The sequence below is a fragment of the Panulirus ornatus genome, chromosome 47, assembly GCF_036320965.1.
Source record: "Panulirus ornatus isolate Po-2019 chromosome 47, ASM3632096v1, whole genome shotgun sequence".
Lineage (NCBI taxonomy): Eukaryota > Metazoa > Arthropoda > Malacostraca > Decapoda > Palinuridae > Panulirus > Panulirus ornatus.
This window is the reverse complement of record NC_092270.1, coordinates 7,572,785-7,593,901: the sequence shown is the minus strand read 5'-3', so window position 1 is coordinate 7,593,901 and position 21,117 is coordinate 7,572,785. Positions and strand designations below refer to the sequence as shown.

The following is a 21,117-nucleotide window of genomic DNA, read 5'->3' as shown; positions in this document are numbered from 1 at the left end:
TACATCTTTATTTATTACCATTTCATCATCTACTTTCCTCACTGTTGCCCCTATTTCTTCTCTCATTCTCCTCACACTATTCACCTCTTTCAAAACTTTTTCTCATTCTCTCTGAAGTTCACTGATACTTTTTCATCCCACCTCTTGTTTGCCTTCTTTTTCAACTCTTTAACCTACTGAGTTCTTGCTTTCCTCCATATTTAACCCAATCAGTATTCCTTCCCTGGAGTTGCTATTTGTATACCTTGCTTTTCTTTCCGTTAGTAATTCAATTTCCTCAATCTACCACAGCCCGACCCTTACTCATACTTCCACAGCCCATATGCCACACATTTCACCTGTGCACTGAAGCACTGCTTCCCTTAATACCTTTCTCTCCTCTTCCACTTCCCTAGAATCAATTACTCTCACCCTAAACCATTCTTCACCCTATATCTCTTTGTATCTCACAGAGCTCAATTTTCCAATCTCCTCCACTTCTTTTACATGCATGTCACTTCCTATTTTCTTAAATGTACACCAAGCTTTCACACTCCTCTCCACCAAGAAATGATAAGATATTCTACTAGCCATCCCTCTCATCACATTCATTTCTAGCAACATCTCCTTTCCCATCCTGGTAATAAGAACAAAGACAATGATGCCCTAACCTTACTAACATTTGTATACTTACATCTACCATTCTCAACACCAAATTTTCCTAATCACCATTTTTCTTTTACAACACATTTCAAAAACTTTTCTCCTATTTCCGTTTAAATCAGGAATCCCATTACACTTTCAATCATCACATAATCACTCCTAGCATCCAGATCCAAGGAAATAATAGACTGTGATACACATGATTATCATATGTATTTGGAACTGCAACTGAATCAAAATTTTTGACCACAGATAATAAAAGGGGTCAAAGAATGATAAAACTCCCACAACTTCAAATACACTAGACAATCAAACTTTTTTTTATCTATACTATGCATGTCTTTTACTCAAGTCAAAGATGGATAGCACATGCATATTTTCCTGATTTCTCTGGCTACAAACCATCTTAATGGATAAAAACACCAATTAAACATAATGCTACTGAAGTCTGTAAGACTGAGGGCTGCATCAGCATGTATACAAAAAAAAAATCATCAGGGTACATTACATGAGATGACAAAACTCTGAGGGACAGTGTAGGATATACAAATGAGTGGTAGTAAGAAGCTCCAGTTTAAATATGACAACAGACGCTAACCATCAATAGGAGAAAAGAAAATAATAATCAAAAGAAACAAAAAATACTATCAAACCTTACCTATTAGTACTGGCTGCATTCTGATTCTTTAGAGCCGACAAAACACTTGCCAGATCTGATGAAATATTGATACTGTCTAAGTTGATGCTGGGGAAGGCACCCTTTTGTGGAGGTGTTGAAGAGGGTGTACCAACTGGACTGTTCCCTTGTCTTCCTGAAGTAAAGTTGCTACTAGAAGTGGTGGATGCTCGAGAAGGCATAGGAGGTGTTCTACTAGGAGACAAGTTTTCTGGACGAGATAAATTCTGTGGATAAAATAATTTACACTCTCTAAGGCTGTAAAACAATAATGTGTACTTCCTAGTTTCTGAACTCTTTATAAAAGTTTGAATTAGTTCTTTAGACCTAAAGCAATATGGAAAGCAAAGTCTCATAAGTATGGGAAAGTTCTTTTTGAGGGAGAAGCAACCTGTGAATAGAAAAACAATGCAACCATTTTAAAACTGCATGGGAGATAATTAACAGCACTGGGTACTGCATATTATATCAATGTCACTTATGATCTTATTTCAATCCTTCATAAGAGATGTCAGAATAATGTGGCCCTTAACCTGAACTACCTCTATTTTTCTGATGCATGTGATATAATAACAACTTTTCAAAGGCTGCATTTGACACATCTTGGAGGTTGCATAATAATTCATTTATCAAAATCACTTAAAAGCTAAAAGAAGATCCATTCATACTTTGGACAGTGTTTGCCAGAATGCATAAATGTCCAGTAGCCTATCATATGTGCCCCAGCTCACCATGGCCAACAGTAAACTACCTAGTTTCAGTTAACATGATGTCCAGGTGGCAGAAAACAAGAGCAAGATAAGTAAAAGGTATCACATAAGGGATGGCAGCCATATACTGTACAGATGGCTCAAGAAATTGTGCATTTAATAACAAAATTGTGTTTAAAACTGTGACTAATGTATTCATCTAACACTTTTTTGAAGAAAATGCAATGAATATGTGATGTTTTTCTATTAATTGATATCTTTTAAAATCTAATAAATACCAATAATAACGCATTCTTACTGAGCTTCAAAATCTAGTGGTTAAACACTGCTACTTTCCAATATATTTCTCTTTCTGGTTTTCCTTCAATTCTTCCAGTCATTTGCCTTTTGGTGCTGGGTCAGATGGAATAGGATTACATATTAAGATGATGCAGGTAGTTATTAACAGTGGAAGCTACTGCGATATATAGAACAGTATGTAGTCATGCATAATGTAATAAACAAACATATAAAAATATAGTATATCTAGTAGTGGTGGTGTAAAAGGAGAAAGCTGAAAGATAATATGAGTAAAAGTACAGCTATTAAGTTTGGTGGAGGAGAAAGACAGGCTGGCTGCAGTGTGAGTTCAAATGGAGAGAACCAGGAGGAAGTGGAATGTTGCAAATACCTAGAAGTGGAGAAGACAGTCGAGGCATCCATGGGAGCTGAAGTGACACATAGGGTTAGTGATGGGCCTAAGGTCTTGAGTGTACCGAGTGTGTGGTAACAGAGGTCATTGTCTGTAAGAACAAAGATGGAATGTTTGATGGTACAGTGTTCCTGATTGTGTTGTACGAATGCATGGTATGGGCCCTAAATTAAACAGTATGGATGAAGGTGACTGTTTCGGACATGAAATGTTTGAGAGCAATACAAGGAATGAAGAAAGTTGATTGAATAAGAAATGATAGGGTAAGGGAGAGGTGTGGTTGCAAGAATATTTATGAGAACTGAAGAGGGTGTGCTGAAATGGTTGGGAAATATGGAGATGGTGTCTGAGAAAGGGCTGATTAAGAAGGCATACATATCGGAAGTAGAGAGAATTAAAGGAAAGGGAAAGCCAAGAAGGTGGAAGGATGGAGGGAAAGATGCTTTGTGTGACTGGGGCCTGAACATGCATGAGACAGACTACTGTGGAAAAGTATTTAGTGAAAGGTAAGAAGTTGAATGAACCTTAGAAATTGATGGAATACAATTTCTAAGACAGGAAACATTACCAGAGCCTAGAAGAGGCTTCAAAACATCTACACAGACATAACCAAATTTCCAGCAGTGTATGACTACGTACTTGCCCTTGCATTTTGGCGAGTGAGCTACCATCACCATCCTCATCACTAGAGTACCAGTTAACATTACTGGTGCTTGCTTCATCCATGGTCACATCAGCTGTTATGTCCTCTTGGTCATGATGAACTGAATGCTGCTGTTCTATTCGCTGGAAGAGTTCCCGCTGCATCTGAGGCATACGAGCAGTCATGAAACCTCCAAGTTTTCTACTTGAACCAGGCCCAGACTGACTTGGACTACTAGTGGTCATGTTGGTGTTCATACTGGTGATCATTTCTGGACTGGCATTACTTGTGTTACTGCTAGCTCCTGACTGTGGCAATTCCCCATTGACCATGTCATCACCTGTATAAAGATAAATAAAATTTTGCAATCATCTTCACACAGCCTATTTAATTCAATGTCACAAATGACACCAGATAATTTCCTTTATATTGAGCAAACCTTTACTTTTAATATTTACTTTTGAGAAGAGAGATGGTGCTATAAAGAGCAGTCAACAGAGTGAAAGATAAAGTACTGAGTTAGTATTAACATATGGACAACATGAATGTTAAAAGACTAATCAAGTGTTCATACTACCTGAGTGATATGAAATAAGTACAGTTGCATGGTACGATGTCTACCCTAAGAAACTGGACACCCCAGCCCCCTTGCCAGCCTGTAGCACTGGGACTAGGAATCCCAGTTCAGAAAAGAGATTTCCAAAAAATTTCCATGTATGCATGTACCCATCCCATGACAATGTAATAAGAGTTAAAGATACATAGATAAACTGAGAGACAGAAAAAATAAATCATGTAAAGATGATGACCAAAAGGGAGGTGCATGAGTAGTGTAAATAAATGTGTGTAAATTGTAAGGTTGAGGTGAAGGAAGGTGCAGAGATCAAAGTATCTGAATGAAATCTTCCAAGAATCACCATCTTGCATTCCAGAAAAAAACACATGGGACAGAAACATGTTAACATAACAGATGATGATCAAATTACGATATACTATGTACAAATTCAATATGTCATTTTTTTCTGTACTTGCTTGCATTTTTCCATCTCAATTGCCTTCTACAAAACACAGATGATACATGGGTAGTATTCCTTCTCCCCTATCTCCAGGATATGCAATATTTTTTTTTTTTTCATACTATTCGCTATTTCCCGCGATAGCGAGGTAGCGTTAAGAACAGAGGACTGGGCCTTTGAGGGAATATCCTCACCTGGACCTCTTCTCTGTTCCTTCTTTTGGAAAATTAAAAAAAAAACGAGAGGGGAGGATTTCCAGCACCCTGCTCCCTTCCCTTTCAGTCGCCTTCTACGACACGCAGGGAATACGTGGGAAGTATTCTTTCTCCCCTATCCCCAGGGAATTGCAATATAACAAGGGAAAAAAAGGGGGAGGCAGTTTTGTCAACAAAGCAAGCAAACAATATCAAACATTTCATCCCAATACAAAAGAGACAAAACAGATGCACCATCAGTAAGTCCCAACAAACAATAAACACAGTCTATGTAGCAGAAGAATCCAGTAATATTTGATGCAGGCTTGAGGTTCACAAAGGATGCTTGACAGTATGTGACAATTAAAATTTCAACAACAGTTTCAGTTATTGGCAGAATAATATGGCATGTGAAAACTTATTTTCCACTACACAAACCTAGAATGTTCTCTATCTCCTTTAAGCTGGCTAAGGTCTGTAAATGTATCTGATATATGCAAAGATAACAAATATATTTCATCATACAGTTTCGGTGCACTATACATGACAACTAGAGACTGAGTGTGAATGAATGTGGACTTTGTTGTCTTTTCCTAGCGCTACCTCGTGCACATGCGGAGGAAGGAGGGGTGTCATTTCATGTGTGGCGGGGTGGCGACGGGAATGAATAAAGGAAGCAAGTATGAATTATGTACATGTGTATATATGTATATGTCTGTGTATGTATATATATGTATACGTTGAAATGTATAGGTATGTATATGTGCATGTGTGGAGATGTATGTATATACATGTGTATGTAGGTGGGTTAGGCCATTCTTTCGTCCGTTTCCTTGCACTACCTCGCTAAAGCGGGAGATAGCAACAGTATAATAAATAAATATAAATAGTTCTGTATGTCATATGTCATAAGTATAGGTATCTTTCATCTATATATTTTCTGCTATTTTCAGCAAGTCACAGCAGAGTAGTAAATGTAATTATGTCATCAAATATTTCATTTACCAACAATACACAAATTTTCAATTGTTGAAAGCCAAACAACAAACCCTCAAAATATGTGGAAGCTCTTGCCAAATGCTGAACTATAAACATGAAAAAGATCGAGGGTTGTTTCACCAATTATACAGACATTGGATAGCACAAACAAAAAAGCAAACAACGGACATGACTAAAAAAAAAAAAAGGCCTCCATGAAAAAAATTCACAGGACATCAATCAGTACAAATACTGCATTACTGTACAAACAAATTGCACATTGTGAAAGTACTCCCACATGTTGGTAATTCTGCAAAAATATTTAACACACCTTTTCTGTTATAACAGGAGTCATTTACCCATTCCCTGTTGAAATTTCGGTATGCAATCATTCTCTTAGGGCCATAACTCCAGGTGTGTAGTCCTGATGAATCATCTGACAGGTAAAAGATATCACTGCTGTGCACTTTTTTAGTAGATTACAAAAAATATCAATTAAAAAAAATCTGCATCAATTCTGTGAAATACCTAAATCTGTTTCCTTATGACATGAATTCAATTGATTTTCCTGAAACATTAGCATTCAATATCAATTCTGAGAAGTGAAAAGAGAAAAATAAGCTTGGGACCTATGACAACCATTTTAGACAACTAGGACATTTTAATCCTTAAAAATATCAAAGTAAAAAAATTAATTGGTATACCATTAGCACACAAACTGAAAAACCAACGATACATCCACGTCAAGTATGCAAATTCCAACTAATGCTTTACAAGAAGTTGAAAATTGGTGAATAACTGACAAAACATATGAATTAATCACATGCAATGTCAGTATTGATGACCAAGAAAATTTGGAGAGTGATCCCATTAACAGGCCTTAATAAAAGTATTCCAGTGAACAATAAGTTTCAAGTCACTATAAGCCAATGAGAGGGCAGGGTGCAGGGGTACATCGTCCCTGGACCCAGGGGTCCAAAACAGGGCCCAGGAACTTCCTGGGATCTCAGAAAATGTTTGCATATGGCCTCAAATGCAGAAAATCAATGGAAGACTCCATTCCGCCCTCAATCATCTTCCATACCCTTCCTGGCCTTACAGCTCAAGGCTTAAAACCGTAGGAAGGGGACCCGAGAGAAACTTTGTACCCCCTAGTAAAATTCCTCTCAGAGGCCCTGATAGAAACAACCTTGTCAGTTTCATCACCTTACCAAACTGATGACACAAGTGCATCATGACAAAATTTTCTTTTCCTGCAAAAGCATATTAATGCTTCACTGAACAAAACTTCTATAAATATTGCTATCAGCAGTTTTTTGTTATCAAATAACATAAATCCACTTTCATTGAAAACTGGTTCCCAATCTAATAATATAATACACTTACTTCTGCACATGTGTATGTAATTTTATATATATATATATATATATATTTTTTTTTTTTTTTTTTTTTTTATACTTTGTCGCTGTCTCCCGCGTTTGCGAGGTAGCGCAAGGAAACAGACGAAAGAAATGGCCCAACCCCCCCCCCATACACATGTACATACACACGTCCACACACGCAAATATACATACCTACACAGCTTTCCATGGTTTACCCCAGACGCTTCACATGCCTTGATTCAATCCACTGACAGCACGTCAAACCCTGTATACCACATCGCTCCAATTCACTCTATTCCTTGCCCTCCTTTCACCCTCCTGCATGTTCAGGCCCCGATCACACAAAATCTTTTTCACTCCATCTTTCCACCTCCAATTTGGTCTCCCTCTTCTCCTCGTTCCCTCCACCTCCGACACATATATCCTCTTGGTCAATCTTTCCTCACTCATTCTCTCCATGTGCCCAAACCATTTCAAAACACCCTCTTCTGCTCTCTCAACCACGCTCTTTTTATTTCCACACATCTCTCTTACCCTTACGTTACTTACTCGATCAAACCACCTCACACCACACATTGTCCTCAAACATCTCATTTCCAGCACATCCATCCTCCTGCGCACAACTCTATCCATAGCCCACGCCTCGCAACCATACAACATTGTTGGAACCACTATTCCTTCAAACATACCCATTTTTGCTTTCCGAGATAATGTTCTCGACTTCCACACATTTTTCAAGGCTCCCAAAATTTTCGCCCCCTCCCCCACCCTATGATCCACTTCCGCTTCCATGGTTCCATCCGCTGACAGATCCACTCCCAGATATCTAAAACACTTCACTTCCTCCAGTTTTTCTCCATTCAAACTCACCTCCCAATTGACTTGACCCTCAACCCTACTGTACCTAATAACCTTGCTCTTATTCACATTTACTCTTAACTTTCTTCTTCCACACACTTTACCAAACTCAGTCACCAGCTTCTGCAGTTTCTCACATGAATCAGCCACCAGCGCTGTATCATCAGCGAACAACAACTGACTCACTTCCCAAGCTCTCTCATCCCCAACAGACTTCATACTTGCCCCTCTTTCCAGGACTCTTGCATTTACCTCCCTAACAACCCCATCCATAAACAAATTAAACAACCATGGAGACATCACACACCCCTGCCGCAAACCTACATTCACTGAGAACCAATATATATATATATATATATATATATATATATATATATATATATATATATATATATATATAAAAAAAACTATTATTAGTAACTGAATATAGAATCCAAATACCTCAAAACTCACTAATTTCTTAAAAGATAAAAAGTATACTTACATACTAAGTCATGTTTTGAAATTTTCATCATTGTCTTAACAACATAATGCATCCCCCATCCTCCTTCCCCACCCACCTTCAAATTGGCCACTACCCTGAGTGTGCATGACTATAGTCGAAGAGGTTTATCATGTTCATATATGTAAGGGCTCTTCACACTACTGTGAATACAGCTCTACATATCTTGCTTGGCAATCAATTTCTAGAGTAATACAGTTTCTGGAAAAACATGAAAGCATGCATCTAGTTCTCCTCTCCTGAGATACAAGATTTTCCATTCAGATCTTGTATTGGAATCACAATAATATGGAGGATTAAAAATATAGGTTATGGTCTTAGACTCATTTCTGAGCCAAGAAGAGGGTAAATGAACCTGATTTTTCCTTTTAAATTTCCTTTTGGACATATCACTCTACATGCAAACACTACAAAACCATATAGTAGTCTAAATTGTTCCACAATCTATCGATCTATCTATCTATATCTCCAATGCCTGTTCCACTCTCCAACTCCCTCAAGAAGGCAGCCAAGGATATAAAGTCTCCATAACTAGTGAACTCTAGTGCTGTTTCTTAGCATCTAGCACTTCATCCTTAACAGGCAACCAGCAGAGGGCAAATCTAGTGCAGTGTTTGCAGAGGCTGCCACCCAATATTCCACAAATGACCAAATTATGATTGTTAGCAATCACTATACAGCAAAAAAAACTCTGCCCTACCACTAAAATCACCTCTTCATGCTCTTTATGCCTTGTCAGTACAACACATCATCATTTAGGGTAAAGTCAACAATGGGCCAACTGTGATATGTATATGGCTCCTTCAGTCTAGAACCAAGAATGAGCAAGAGTGAAAACTAATTTTCTTGGTCTGATGGTGAATAAAGGACAAAATATTCATATTCTAGAAGGAAACCTTACTAGACAGTGGGCAAAAGCCAATCATATCCATTTAATGACTACAGCCTCAAATATCTGAGGAGCAAATAAAATATTTCTGTTTTAGATCTAATAAAAATATGGTAAATAGGTAGCCATCTGGGGAAGACAGTATCTTCAGCTAATGAAAATGAGCAACCCTTTAGATGCAAATAACTGTTAAACCAAACACTATTTTGTATAATCAAAGCAAGGAAATACCCTGAGCTCACAGCTTATGAAGCAGCCAGCTTATGAAACTGGTGCAATGACACAATATAAAAAGTCCTATATGTATTCATACAAACAAATGTCAAATCCAAAGGGAAGTTCAATTATACATTAAAGGGCACTTTCAGGCAAAGATGCTCTCCAGCAACTAATCTATGTTTTACATACAAGTTATAACTTATCTTAACCCACTGAATGCTGTGCCATACACAGAATGTGACACCACTAGCTGACTGCAAAATGTGCCAAATGTGTTCTCAGGCACTTAAAAATCCTAGGCACAGTAAACAGTAAAGTAGTGAGCTAGACAACATCTAATAACAACTCAGACACTGTTTCCATATCCTATGCCCATGTTTTTTAAACTTGATTTGTCAATAACCATCAAAATGCAGTGGGAGAAAGTGCACCAGACACTGTTTCCATATCCTATGCCCCTGTTTTTTCAATTTGATTTGTCAATAACCATCAAAATGCAGTGGGAGAAAGTGCATCATTTTCACAATGCCAAGGCAGCAACGAAAATATGTAAAGATAATGTATATGAATAACAGAATGCAAATTATCTGGAATCATATATATTACACATTTAGGAGGGCAAATCTAATGCCTAGTAGTGTTACAGCCAGAACATATTCATAAGATAATCTCACCACACGTGTATATAACATACCAGTATACTGATATCTTAACATAGCTAAATCAATAAAATATAAGAAAATGAGCAAGTTTAAAAGTACAGTATTTACAACAATGCTGCAAGGATGTCAGCATGGGTCATAGATAAGGATGTGCAGGAGGGTGAAAGCTGTGCACAGAATTGAATGAAATGGAATGATGTGGTATAAAAATGGTGACATGCTGTCAGTGAACTGAACCAGGGAATATGAAGCAGCAAGGTTGTGGATAAGAGAATGGAAGTGAGTGAATGTGGCCTGTTTTCATTAGCTCCTGCACTACCTCAATCACACAGGAAACAGTGGATAAATATGAAATAAGAAAAATGAAAATTAACAAATTCCAGCAACATCCAGATCTGACTAACTTCAGGTCTGGAACTGGGTCAGCCAAGACCTTGGCCATTCAATCTGGATATGTGTGAACTAATGTCATGCAAACTGAGTTTTACTTTCAAAATAAACTGAATGACTGAATCTAAGCAATGAGAACCCATGTACTATGAGGGAAAAGTGTATTATCAAAATAGAGCAATCTATTTTGAAATAAGTGATCAGTTCTAAACTGCACTAAACCTTTATCAAAATCATATTCAGAACACTTACTTTGTGGTGGGGTTCGCATCTCCCTGGGTGGAGACTTGACACCAATGTCCTCTGGTTTCTGATGCGTTAACCTATCCATTGGCTGATGCTCAGGGCTCATAACCCTTTCAGTCCCAGCAGATTCACGGAACTGTTCTTTCTGCATGTTTTTCATCCGTGCCTCCTGCCTCTTAGCCATATTTTTTATTGCTTTGTCTACATCTGGTACAACAAAAAGAATATGAGTTATAAGAACTACCACATCTATATGATTCACATATCTGATGCTCACAGAAAACAGAGATGAATGCTGTTGTAGAACTTCAAGTAAGTATAGTCAAACACTTTAAGATATGCACAATAGTCCTTGATACTCAAATGAGAAACAAAAATAAGATTTCTCACTCACACTTAAAGCCTCTGCCCTTTATTTCCATAGCTCCAGGTATATTTTCAACATCCATTGGGGATCCTCTCCGATGTGCCTCAGTAATTGCCACCACAAGATGAGCAGCTTCTTTAGTTAAGCGAGGAAAGTCGCCAAGTATATCTTTTGGAGCCAGCTCTATGTGCTAATAAAACATACACAATTAGAAGTCTCTAAAGACTGTTATGATGCATAATTTGCATTTATGAAACTTAACATATCTACGTAAGCGCTACGACCCAATTTTCTCCATGAAGAAAGTGATACGAGCAAAATTTTCTCAAAATATAACAGCTGCTGATAATATCCAAAAATAGCAGCAAAGTTCAAAACATCAACTGAAGAATCCTGCTAATTGTTTTGGCTACCAGATACTGGAAGCTGATCCCTACTGCATGAAGAAAGAGATAGAAAAGTGCAAAGAGCCTGTTGCTATATGATGCATGCAAAAGAGTATCTAAACAGTGATATCATGGCTAACTTTCTAGATCTTGATGGGTCCTCCTGACCTTATGAAAGTGGCATATGGCATACATAATTTGTACAAGCCACCTTTGGACCTAGGATACACATTCTGTGAGGAACTTCAAGGACATTTTGTTCAGTTTCTAAAGTTACATACTGATAACCATATATGCAATCATCACTGAGGAGGATATTCATTTACATTTAGAAATGTCAGCCAATAGCCCTTGCACAAATGGTACCAGCAGTATAGGTTATCATAATGTATAAGTAATATATAAGATTCTCTCATTCCAGTAGGTTCAAAGTCCGGATGAAAAACTATCAATGTCATCTGTCACTTTCAGTAGGCAGCAAAATTTAGGTGACACATGTCATCCTAAAGCACTCCCTAAGAATCCAGAAATTTAGCCACTATAAAAAATCAAGCACTAATATCTGACAAATGAGATGCTATCTGCCACATGCACAGCATAATAAATGATTTCTTAATAAATTCTATTACTCCTGTTGTTAACCCCTAAAATACACAAATAAATTTCTAGTTACTACACTATACACAAAAAGTGTAACTCTTCAGCTTAAATTATCAAAACGATGATAACAACAGTGAACTGAGCATCATCAAATGAAGACCAAATTGCAGTTTCAGGATTACTAGATGTCTTTCTGATACAGTACAGCCTTGAGAGTTAATAGCTGATTGGCCCTCTAAACAGATAAAATTACCACATTAGAATAAACTTATCAAAACTACTGTGAATTCTAACACCAAAAGCTCATACAACTAATAATCGTAAACTGATAAAACATAACAATACTTTTCATGTAAATACAACCCAACTGTCAAAAAATATTTTACCTAAGTCCAGCTTAAATCTGATACTACAATCTTATTTCAGATTCAGGTTTTCCTTACTTCTGACTCTTGTAAGGAAAAACACATTCAGTAAGTTTTAAAAAACAAATATCTTCACATTTTCTCAAGTCTTCACTTACCTTCAACAAAACATTGCGAGCTGCATCAGTAAGATGATCATGGCTAAACTTGCATTTTTCAGCAGACTTGCATTTGAGACCCGTGTGATAATATTTACATGGGAAGTCTTTGTGCATGTAAAGACACTTCATTTTCTTTGCACAACAGTCCATCAAGTAAAATTTGCAAAGCTCCATCTTGCGCTGTGGCTGTATATCATGTGAATATGGGCATCCCCTTCCCTGAAAAAATGAAATTAAGAAAAATAATTCACACTCAAGACTTATAAGCAATAAATAGATAAAAAAAAAAAGAGTGATCGGAGTCTGAACATACAGGAGGGTGAGAGGTGTGCAAGGAATAGAGTAAATTGGGACGATGTAGTATAACAGGGTCGACATGCTGTCAATGGACAGAACCAGGCCATGTGAAAAGTCTGGGGTAAACCATGGAAAGGTCTGTGGGGCCTGGATGTGGATAGGGAGCTGTGGTTTCAGTGAATTACACATGACAGCTAGAGACTGAACGTGAATGAATATGGCCTTTTTTGTCTGTTTTCCCAGCACTACCTCGCTGAGGCAGGGGGTAGCGATGATGTTTCCTGTGGGGTGGGGTATCGCCAGGAATAGAAGAAGGCAAGCAAGTATGAATATGTAAATGTGTATATATGTATATCTATGCATATGTGCATGTATGGGTATTTATGTATATGTGTGTATATGAGTGGATGGGCCATTCTTCACGTGCTCCCTGGTGCTACCTTGCTAACGTGGGAAGTGGCAATCAAGTATAATATATAACTATTGAATATATATATTCATTATTCATTTATCATATTAGATTGCCACATCCTGCATCAGAGATCGCGCCAGGAAACTATTGAAGAATGGCTAAATATCAATCTAAAAACAGTACGGTTCTAGAAAATAGGTCAAATGACTGAGTACATGTTGATGTTTAACTCTAGGATTATAACATAAATGAAACCATTCAAAATGTCTTACTCTCTGACAACTGCCGTGCATATAATACATGCAAAATGCCTCATTTTTGCGGGATGGTGATCGGGATCGGGAGCGAGACCTTTTGTATCTTCTATTCATACGTCTTGGTCGGCGTTCGTGACGTTCTCGCATCTCAGAATCAGATCCAGATTCAAAAGAATCATAATCTATACAGAAAAATAAAACATGAATTGTAATAACATAATAAAAAACGAATGTGCTAGTTTATTTCGAAATATGTGTAAAATATCTAAGTTTGATTTCATGAAAGATACTGAAGTTTGATACATATAAGCAATAATGTCAACAAGCAATGCTCAAAGTGTTTAATATATTATATATTATTATTTATTTTTATTTTTTTATTATACTTTGTCGCTGTCTCCCGCGTTTGCGAGGTAGCGCAAGGAAACAGACGAAAGAAATGGCCCAACCCCCCCCATACACATGTATATACATACGTCCACACACGCAAATATACATACCTACACAGCTTTCCATGGCTTACCCCAGACGCTTCACATGCCTTGATTCAATCCACTGACAGCACGTCAACCCCGGTATACCACCTCGCTCCAATTCACTCTATTCCTTGCCCTCCTTTCACCCTCCTGCATGTTCAGGCCCCGATCACACAAAATCTTTTTCACTCCATCTTTCCACCTCCAATTTGGTCTCCCTCTTCTCCTTGTTCCCTCCACCTCCGACACATATATCCTCTTGGTCAATCTTTCCTAACTCATCCTCTCCATGTGCCCAAACCACTTCAAAACACCCTCTTCTGCTCTCTCAACCATGCTCTTTTTATTTCCACACATCTCTCTCACCTTTACGTTACTCACTCGATCAAACCACCTCACACCACACATTGTCCTCAAACATCTCATTTCCAGCACATCCATCCTCCTGCGCACAACTCTATCCATAGCCCACGCCTCGCAACCATACAACATTGTTGGAACCACTATTCCTTCAAACATACCCATTTTTGCTTTCCGAGATAATGTTCTCGACTTCCACACATTCTTCAAGGCCCCCAGAATTTTCGCCCCCTCCCCCACCCTATGATCCACTTCCGCTTCCATGGTTCCATCCGCTGCCAGATCCACTCCCAGATATCTAAAACACTTCACTTCCTCCAGTTTTTCTCCATTCAAACTCACCTCCCAATTGACTTGACCCTCAACCCTACTGTACCTAATAACCTTGCTCTTATTCACATTTACTCTTAACTTTCTTCTTCCACACACTTTACCAAACTCAGTCACCAGCTTCTGCAGTTTCTCACATGAATCAGCCACCAGCGCTGTATCATCAGCAAACAACAACTGACTCACTTCCCAAGCTCTCTCATCCCCAACAGACTTCATACTTGCCCCTCTTTCCAAAACTCTTGCATTTACCTCCCTAACAACCCCATCCATAAACAAATTAAACAACCATGGAGACATCACACACCCCTGCCGCAAACCTACATTCACTGAGAACCAATCACTTTCCTCTCTTCCTACACGTACACATGCCTTACATCCTCGATAAAAACTTTTCACTGCTTCTAACAACTTTCCTCCCACACCATATATACTTAATACCTTCCACAGAGAATCTCTATCAACTCTATCATATGCCTTCTCCAGTGTTTAAATAGTATACAAATAATCTCTTGGAGTCACTACAGACCTAACCTTCCTCTTCCTCACACCCCTTTCAATGTAAGAGCAAAATTATTTTTCTTTTATTCCCATTACCATTTTTGTCACGTGACCATAACACAATGAATATAATTGTTCTGGTGGTACCTTTTGCAAAGACAAATGATATATCAAAGAGAATTCTGAAAACCAGGCAAATTTCCAGAGCTTAAAGGAAGGCAGTGACTGGAAATACATATTCCATCAGGTGTATGAGATCTGCTGGAGGAGCAAATAACACCAGTTACTGGTATTTGTGATTCAAAGGTATTAAACAGTGAAATGGTTAGCAAGCTGCAAGCATCCTATATGAATACTATTTGAAGTGGTTGGGGAGTTAAAAGTGGATGGAGAGGAATTATGCAAAAAAGGAGGGTGTGTATCATGTTACCAAAACGGTACAATTATAATAATAGTTCTTAGACAAGGGTCTCCCTAAGAATGTAACAGTGCTGCTCTACCATTAAGCTCCTTTCCTTGCACCACCATGTTAGATTTCAAAGCATGAATTTTCCTTAAGGAAATTCTTTAACTTTTGCTTATGTAATTCAAGGTGGCTTCTACTAAGTCTGAATGCAAAATGCTTCAGTTCCTATGGGGGACCCATCTTTGGACATAAACCCCAACTCCACCACGATAAGAACTCCAAGGGAGATCCACAACAGAGTACATCACACTGCCTATACCGAGAGACTGCAATCAAATCCAACAGTACAAACACTCTCTGCTTTGAAGAAATCATAAGTCTCATGATGTTTTTGTTTTGTCCTGACAATAAAGGCTTAAACTAACTTCTGCATCATTAACTACTGCATACCTAAACTCAGGATTTTAGAGTAGTCTAGAATGACAGTGAGCACAAAATTCCAGCAAAATGAGCAAGTGAGTAAGACTTTGACTTCTGTTCAAGGTCTTGTTTACTTTTCAAAATCTGAGGAAATTTCTTGTGATCTCCCTGTTCATACTGCAATTTCAACACAATCCTAAAACCCAATTCTTTTCTAATCCTCTTCCATACGATAAAAATTTTGAACATAGTTCCTGCCTCTTCTTACATCACAAAAAGATGCAGTGTACAATCTTCTATATCCTCAAACTAAATAAAGAATACTGTACCATTTCATCCCAAACAATGTATGCTGTACTGTCTCATCATTCCCAACAATGTCATCTGTGCTGTCTCCTTACCCCTATGTAATGTATGTTCTCCCACATAACAACCTTTCTCAAGGATGATTGCTCCACTAAAGATTCCGCTGCAGATACTGGCAGTAACAAGGTGGTAAAGAAGCATATTAGTGTTTGCCAGTATTGCTTATCCTTCATGTGGTTACATAACTCTGGCACATCCCATTTCTATAAATTACTGTACTTTCAAACAAGCTGAAAAGCATCATGAAATATTCTGTTAGTTTCAAACCTCTTTACCTGACATGGGTCGTGACCGTGGAAACCCTGGATGTGGACTATTGAAAGGGCCAGGAGGAGGGGCTCCATATGGCATCATGCCTGCTGGTGGAGAACGTCCTCTAAGGAGCATTTCCTGCTGCAGCATAGCATCAAATCCCATGTTGCCATCAAAAGTTGGTGTTATTATCTTATGGTGAAGGAACTGGCAAAAAGAAGTAAAATCAATTCATTAAAAAATCAACAAAATGAAGGAGCTCCCCATAAGCCTTACCATAAATTAAAGTTAAAAATTCAAACACATCTGAATCTGTACATGGAATTTTTTCATTTCTTCATAAATGCCCCAGGACCCTTTCTAAGAAAGGTTCAGGTATTACTTAAGACCCCTTTTCAAGGAGTTTCTGCAACCCAAGGCTGTGCTACATATCCTCCTTTGAAGCGAGTTCTTTGAATCTTTGACGAGATTGTACTTTGTTTCATCAAATGATGATGATCCAGCCTTATCAAAGGTGAGCTTTCACTCACTGTGTAACCTCAAGTAGATACAGTCCAGCAACACCTCTGTATTTGGAATCAATTAAAAAATTTCGAAAGTCTAATTACAACTAAAATTATTTCGCAAATCTAGTGGTTACAGGGTACACATTAGGATATAAGCATAGATAAAACATAGCGCTAGCTTTGAAAGATAACCAAATGAATATCATTAATTCTCATCAAAATATTATTGAATTTCATATGGAATACATGGAGGTACAAAAATCCTCTACAGACAGCAGAAACTGAGTATCACTTAACAAAGAGAGTGGAAAGGAAGTGTGTAAAAATGGTATTAAAAACAAGAAGATATGCTAAAGTATGAATCTCAAGGTATAAAATGTAAGAGAAGAAAAACACTTGGGTGTAATAATAATAAGTAAGCACTGCACAGAAGCAGTTAAAAGAACAAATAAAATTCTTGGATTTATAGGTAAGGCTCATGTAGTTAAGGGCTGCTACACATACCAACTTTTTGACTGTTCCGTATGACAAAAATTGTGCTGTGAAACCTTCAAGTATGGACAAAAATAGAATTATGCAGTCTTCAATAAACAAGCCAAAATGTTGTGATGTAAGGCCAGAGCACTAAAGGAGTCTGATGTAAGGTCAGAGCCTTGAAGAGGCCAACTGTATTGTAAGGTCAGCATACTAAAGGGGCATCCTGTGTTGTGAAGTAAGAGCATTTAAGGTACTTGTTGGGTTGTAAAGTCAGTGCACTGAAGAGGTCTACTGTAAGATTAAAACACAAAAGAAATAAGCATGTGTCATCATTACTAAAGACAGATAGGAAGTGTCCAGTGAGGTGGTTTCTTCTGTTCTAATTTTTTATCATACCAGTCATTTAAGAGGCATGTAAAGTCATGAGCCCATATGACTGAGGGTATCTTTTATTTCACAGTCTCACAAAATGGAAAGTGTTCCCTGTGTCTAATATTTAGAGCCCTCAAGGGAGTTGTGTGTTTTACATTCATAACACTGATGGAATGCGCTGACACCATGTTCAATAAACATAAGTGGTATAAGTCAAAAGTGCATAAAATTGCATAGTTTTGCAGTATCATAAGTTCCTTATGCTAATAAGACATAACATAAGCTCAGGTCAGGAAAGACTTGTTTTCTTAATTTACTATATACATTCAAAGAGTTTGCCGAGTCATTAGCTCATACAGCTGGAAACGATTGTTGTATCATAAAACTGAAAGTTTTTTGTCTCATATGCTTAGATGGTTAAGGACTAGCTACACAGCACTGAATATGATAGAGCAGGTTGCTTCAGCAGATGATCCCAGCCACTACAGGAACTAATGACAGCAACTAGTTATAAAAAATTAGTGTCCATGACTTGTAACAAAAGGAGCTAATGAAGGTGATTAGTGGCAAGCTGAGATAATGTTTGTGACTGGTGGCATATGGAAATAATGCTTGTGACTAGTGACAAGTGAACTACTGCCTCTGATTAGTAACAAGTGGAACTAATCATTGTGATTTGTGGCAAGTGGAACTAATGCCTGTAACCAGGGACAAGGGAAACTAATACCTGTGATTAGTGACAAATGGAATTAATATTCATGATTGTGACAAGTGGAACAAAATCTTCTGGATAATAACAGGTGGAATAAATTCTTGTGATTGTGACAATCATAGGGACAAGTGGAACTAATGCTTGTGACTAGTAACACGGGAGGTGTTTACCTTCTGGGTTGGGGATCCATCTTCCTCCTCATCATCACTGCTTACATGCTTCTTTTTCTTCTTCTTTTTCTTCCTTTTTTCTCTCTCCTCATCATCATCTCTATGTTTTCTTTTCTTTTCTTCTTTGCCTTCCTTGCTCTGTTTGACAGAAGAATGGCTAGATTAAATGAATCACTAGAAACTCTATAAAGATTCATCTCCAATCAGCTTACTTCAATCCTGGTAAAACAATTAATTTATTCTCCATCTAAACCATATTACCAACAAATTTTCTGATTTTCATACATTTCCATTTTCTCTTTGGAAAGCAGGAATTACAGACACAATCATCCTCAAGCAATTCACACACCCATTTCTTCAAAATATAGTGAAAACTCATGCTTATTTGTTTGGCTACTGTAACAAAAGCAGTAACAAAGAACTTGAACTAAAAATTACGAGCATGATGTAAATAAGAAGAGCTGCTTTAACAAGTATGCATCTGGGAGATGACATAAGTTTACCTAGGTTTGGCAGTCAAGGCTTCATCTCACTGACTGAGCTCACCATAGGTGCCAGGATGTTCCAATGGTCAGCCCAACTACATTCTCATTCTCACTTTTCATCTCAAATTTTACCAGTCCCTATCCTCACATACTTCTTTTCTTTCCACTTATATTTCTCCCGATCTAACCCTTAACACACACTTTGCAGACAAAGCATACTGCAGTGTGCTGGGCAGAGAGGGTCTGAGGATACCAAAGCAAAGAAAGGTCAGGAGCAACATAAGAGTTTTGTTTATATTCAAAGATTGTTTACCAAACTCCCTCCAGTAAACTGACATCGAACCCATCCCCCACCCCGCCTGTTCCCTGACCTCCGACCTGACTTCACCTATTCACTTCCCTCTGCTTTTTCCTGATATCTAAACCATTTTCTCAAATACGCTTCAAAGGTAACATTCCTCAATCTCTTTGACTTGGCTTCGCGTACATGTTACGTCTAATGTTTCCCAGTCTCTTACCTCTCTTCTCTTGCCTTCCTCTTTGATGTCCACATCAATGGGTACTCGATTTGACACCAGGCGTTCCTCCTCCTCCTCCACTTTCCTGTCGGCCTCATTGGCTTTAACCTCTTGGCTCAACTGAAGCGGTTGAGAGGGGTTCTTTGTTGTTTCTTCCCCACCTTCGTCATCCTCCAGTTCTCCATCCTCTAACTCACCTTCCTCTTTCTCCTCCTCTTCCACTGGGTTCACCTGACTCTCTTCCATTTTGCCCCTGTGGGAGGATAAAACAACTGCAGAATATGGAAGACAATACTTCTATTCATCAGATAATGTTCGATCTCACGGGGAGGATCAATTAAACGCACCCCTCAGGAAACATCACTTCTACAAATTCTCAGCCCATGCTCATTGTATTACTGAACCCTGGATTTCTATATTTATATAATGGGGTTCTTACTTTACTAAGCTGACCAGTTAAGTGAAACCAACGTCTCCATTCACACCAACTCCCAACACCAAATGCTTCCAATGCATCCAAAATCATCTGGGATATCCTTTACCCCCAAACAATTCTCATACTACACCTATCTATCTATCTACCTAAGCGGTCTAACCCTTATTGTGCCTTGTACTGTACTACTATAATACCAATTACATATTACTACATGATACGACGCTCTCTCCTAGACCACTTATCATGCACACTTCCTGTCTTATTCCCTGATCGAAAACAAACGCATCTTGCATTTCTCTACCTAATTTTCCTTGTGTCTGTGCGAAGTATATCTAAGGGCAACTTTACATGCTATATAAGTATTTTGCAAAATTCATGCCAGCTGTTGCACACCGCCACGTATTCTTCCATAATGTCATTTGCATCCGGCACCCAATCAATTCTCATCTCTTCCTCCTCCATCTTGGCCATTCAGGTCACCCATCACACATTTTCTGCCTTGAATTATATCACAATGCAGTCAGTAAGCTATAGCCATCCCTAACCCCTCACACTTCAACTTGGGATACTATAAGCTTTCAATGACACACTGGCAATCATTCATCTTGCACAAACTATGCCACACTCTCTTGTAAAGTCATCTGTATCATCTTTCCGCCTAATTTACTGCCCTTCACTCCATCTCACTCCAAGGTCTCACAACGTCTCAGCATGAGCACTCACAATCTTGCCTAATCTACCCTTGAAAAAAGTTTCAGCACTTGCAACCTCTCACTTTGTTTCCTTT

General features: G+C 38.2%; 1 protein-coding gene across 5 annotated transcripts in view; it reads right to left on the bottom strand.

The window, feature by feature from the left end:
- Positions 1–21,117, bottom strand: part of su(sable) (suppressor of sable) — a 48,683-nt gene that overhangs the window by 10,853 nt on the left and 16,713 nt on the right. For 4 of the 5 annotated variants that reach the window (XM_071689620.1, XM_071689617.1, XM_071689619.1 and 1 more), the window contains exons 2-11: positions 19,895–20,147; positions 18,892–19,029; positions 16,678–16,861; positions 13,559–13,725; positions 12,575–12,796; positions 11,093–11,255; positions 10,705–10,905; positions 5,882–5,986; positions 3,359–3,702; positions 1,301–1,545 (exon numbers count right to left, since the gene is read on the bottom strand). In XM_071689620.1, coding sequence (XP_071545721.1) covers positions 1,301–1,545; positions 3,359–3,702; positions 5,882–5,986; positions 10,705–10,905; positions 11,093–11,255; positions 12,575–12,796; positions 13,559–13,725; positions 16,678–16,861; positions 18,892–19,029; positions 19,895–20,140 — 2,015 coding nt within the window. In that variant the 5' untranslated portion in view covers positions 20,141–20,147. The remainder of the gene's footprint in view (positions 1–1,300; positions 1,546–3,358; positions 3,703–5,881; positions 5,987–10,704; positions 10,906–11,092; positions 11,256–12,574; positions 12,797–13,558; positions 13,726–16,677; positions 16,862–18,891; positions 19,030–19,894; positions 20,148–21,117) is intronic. The other variant, XM_071689621.1, reaches the window with a different exon arrangement.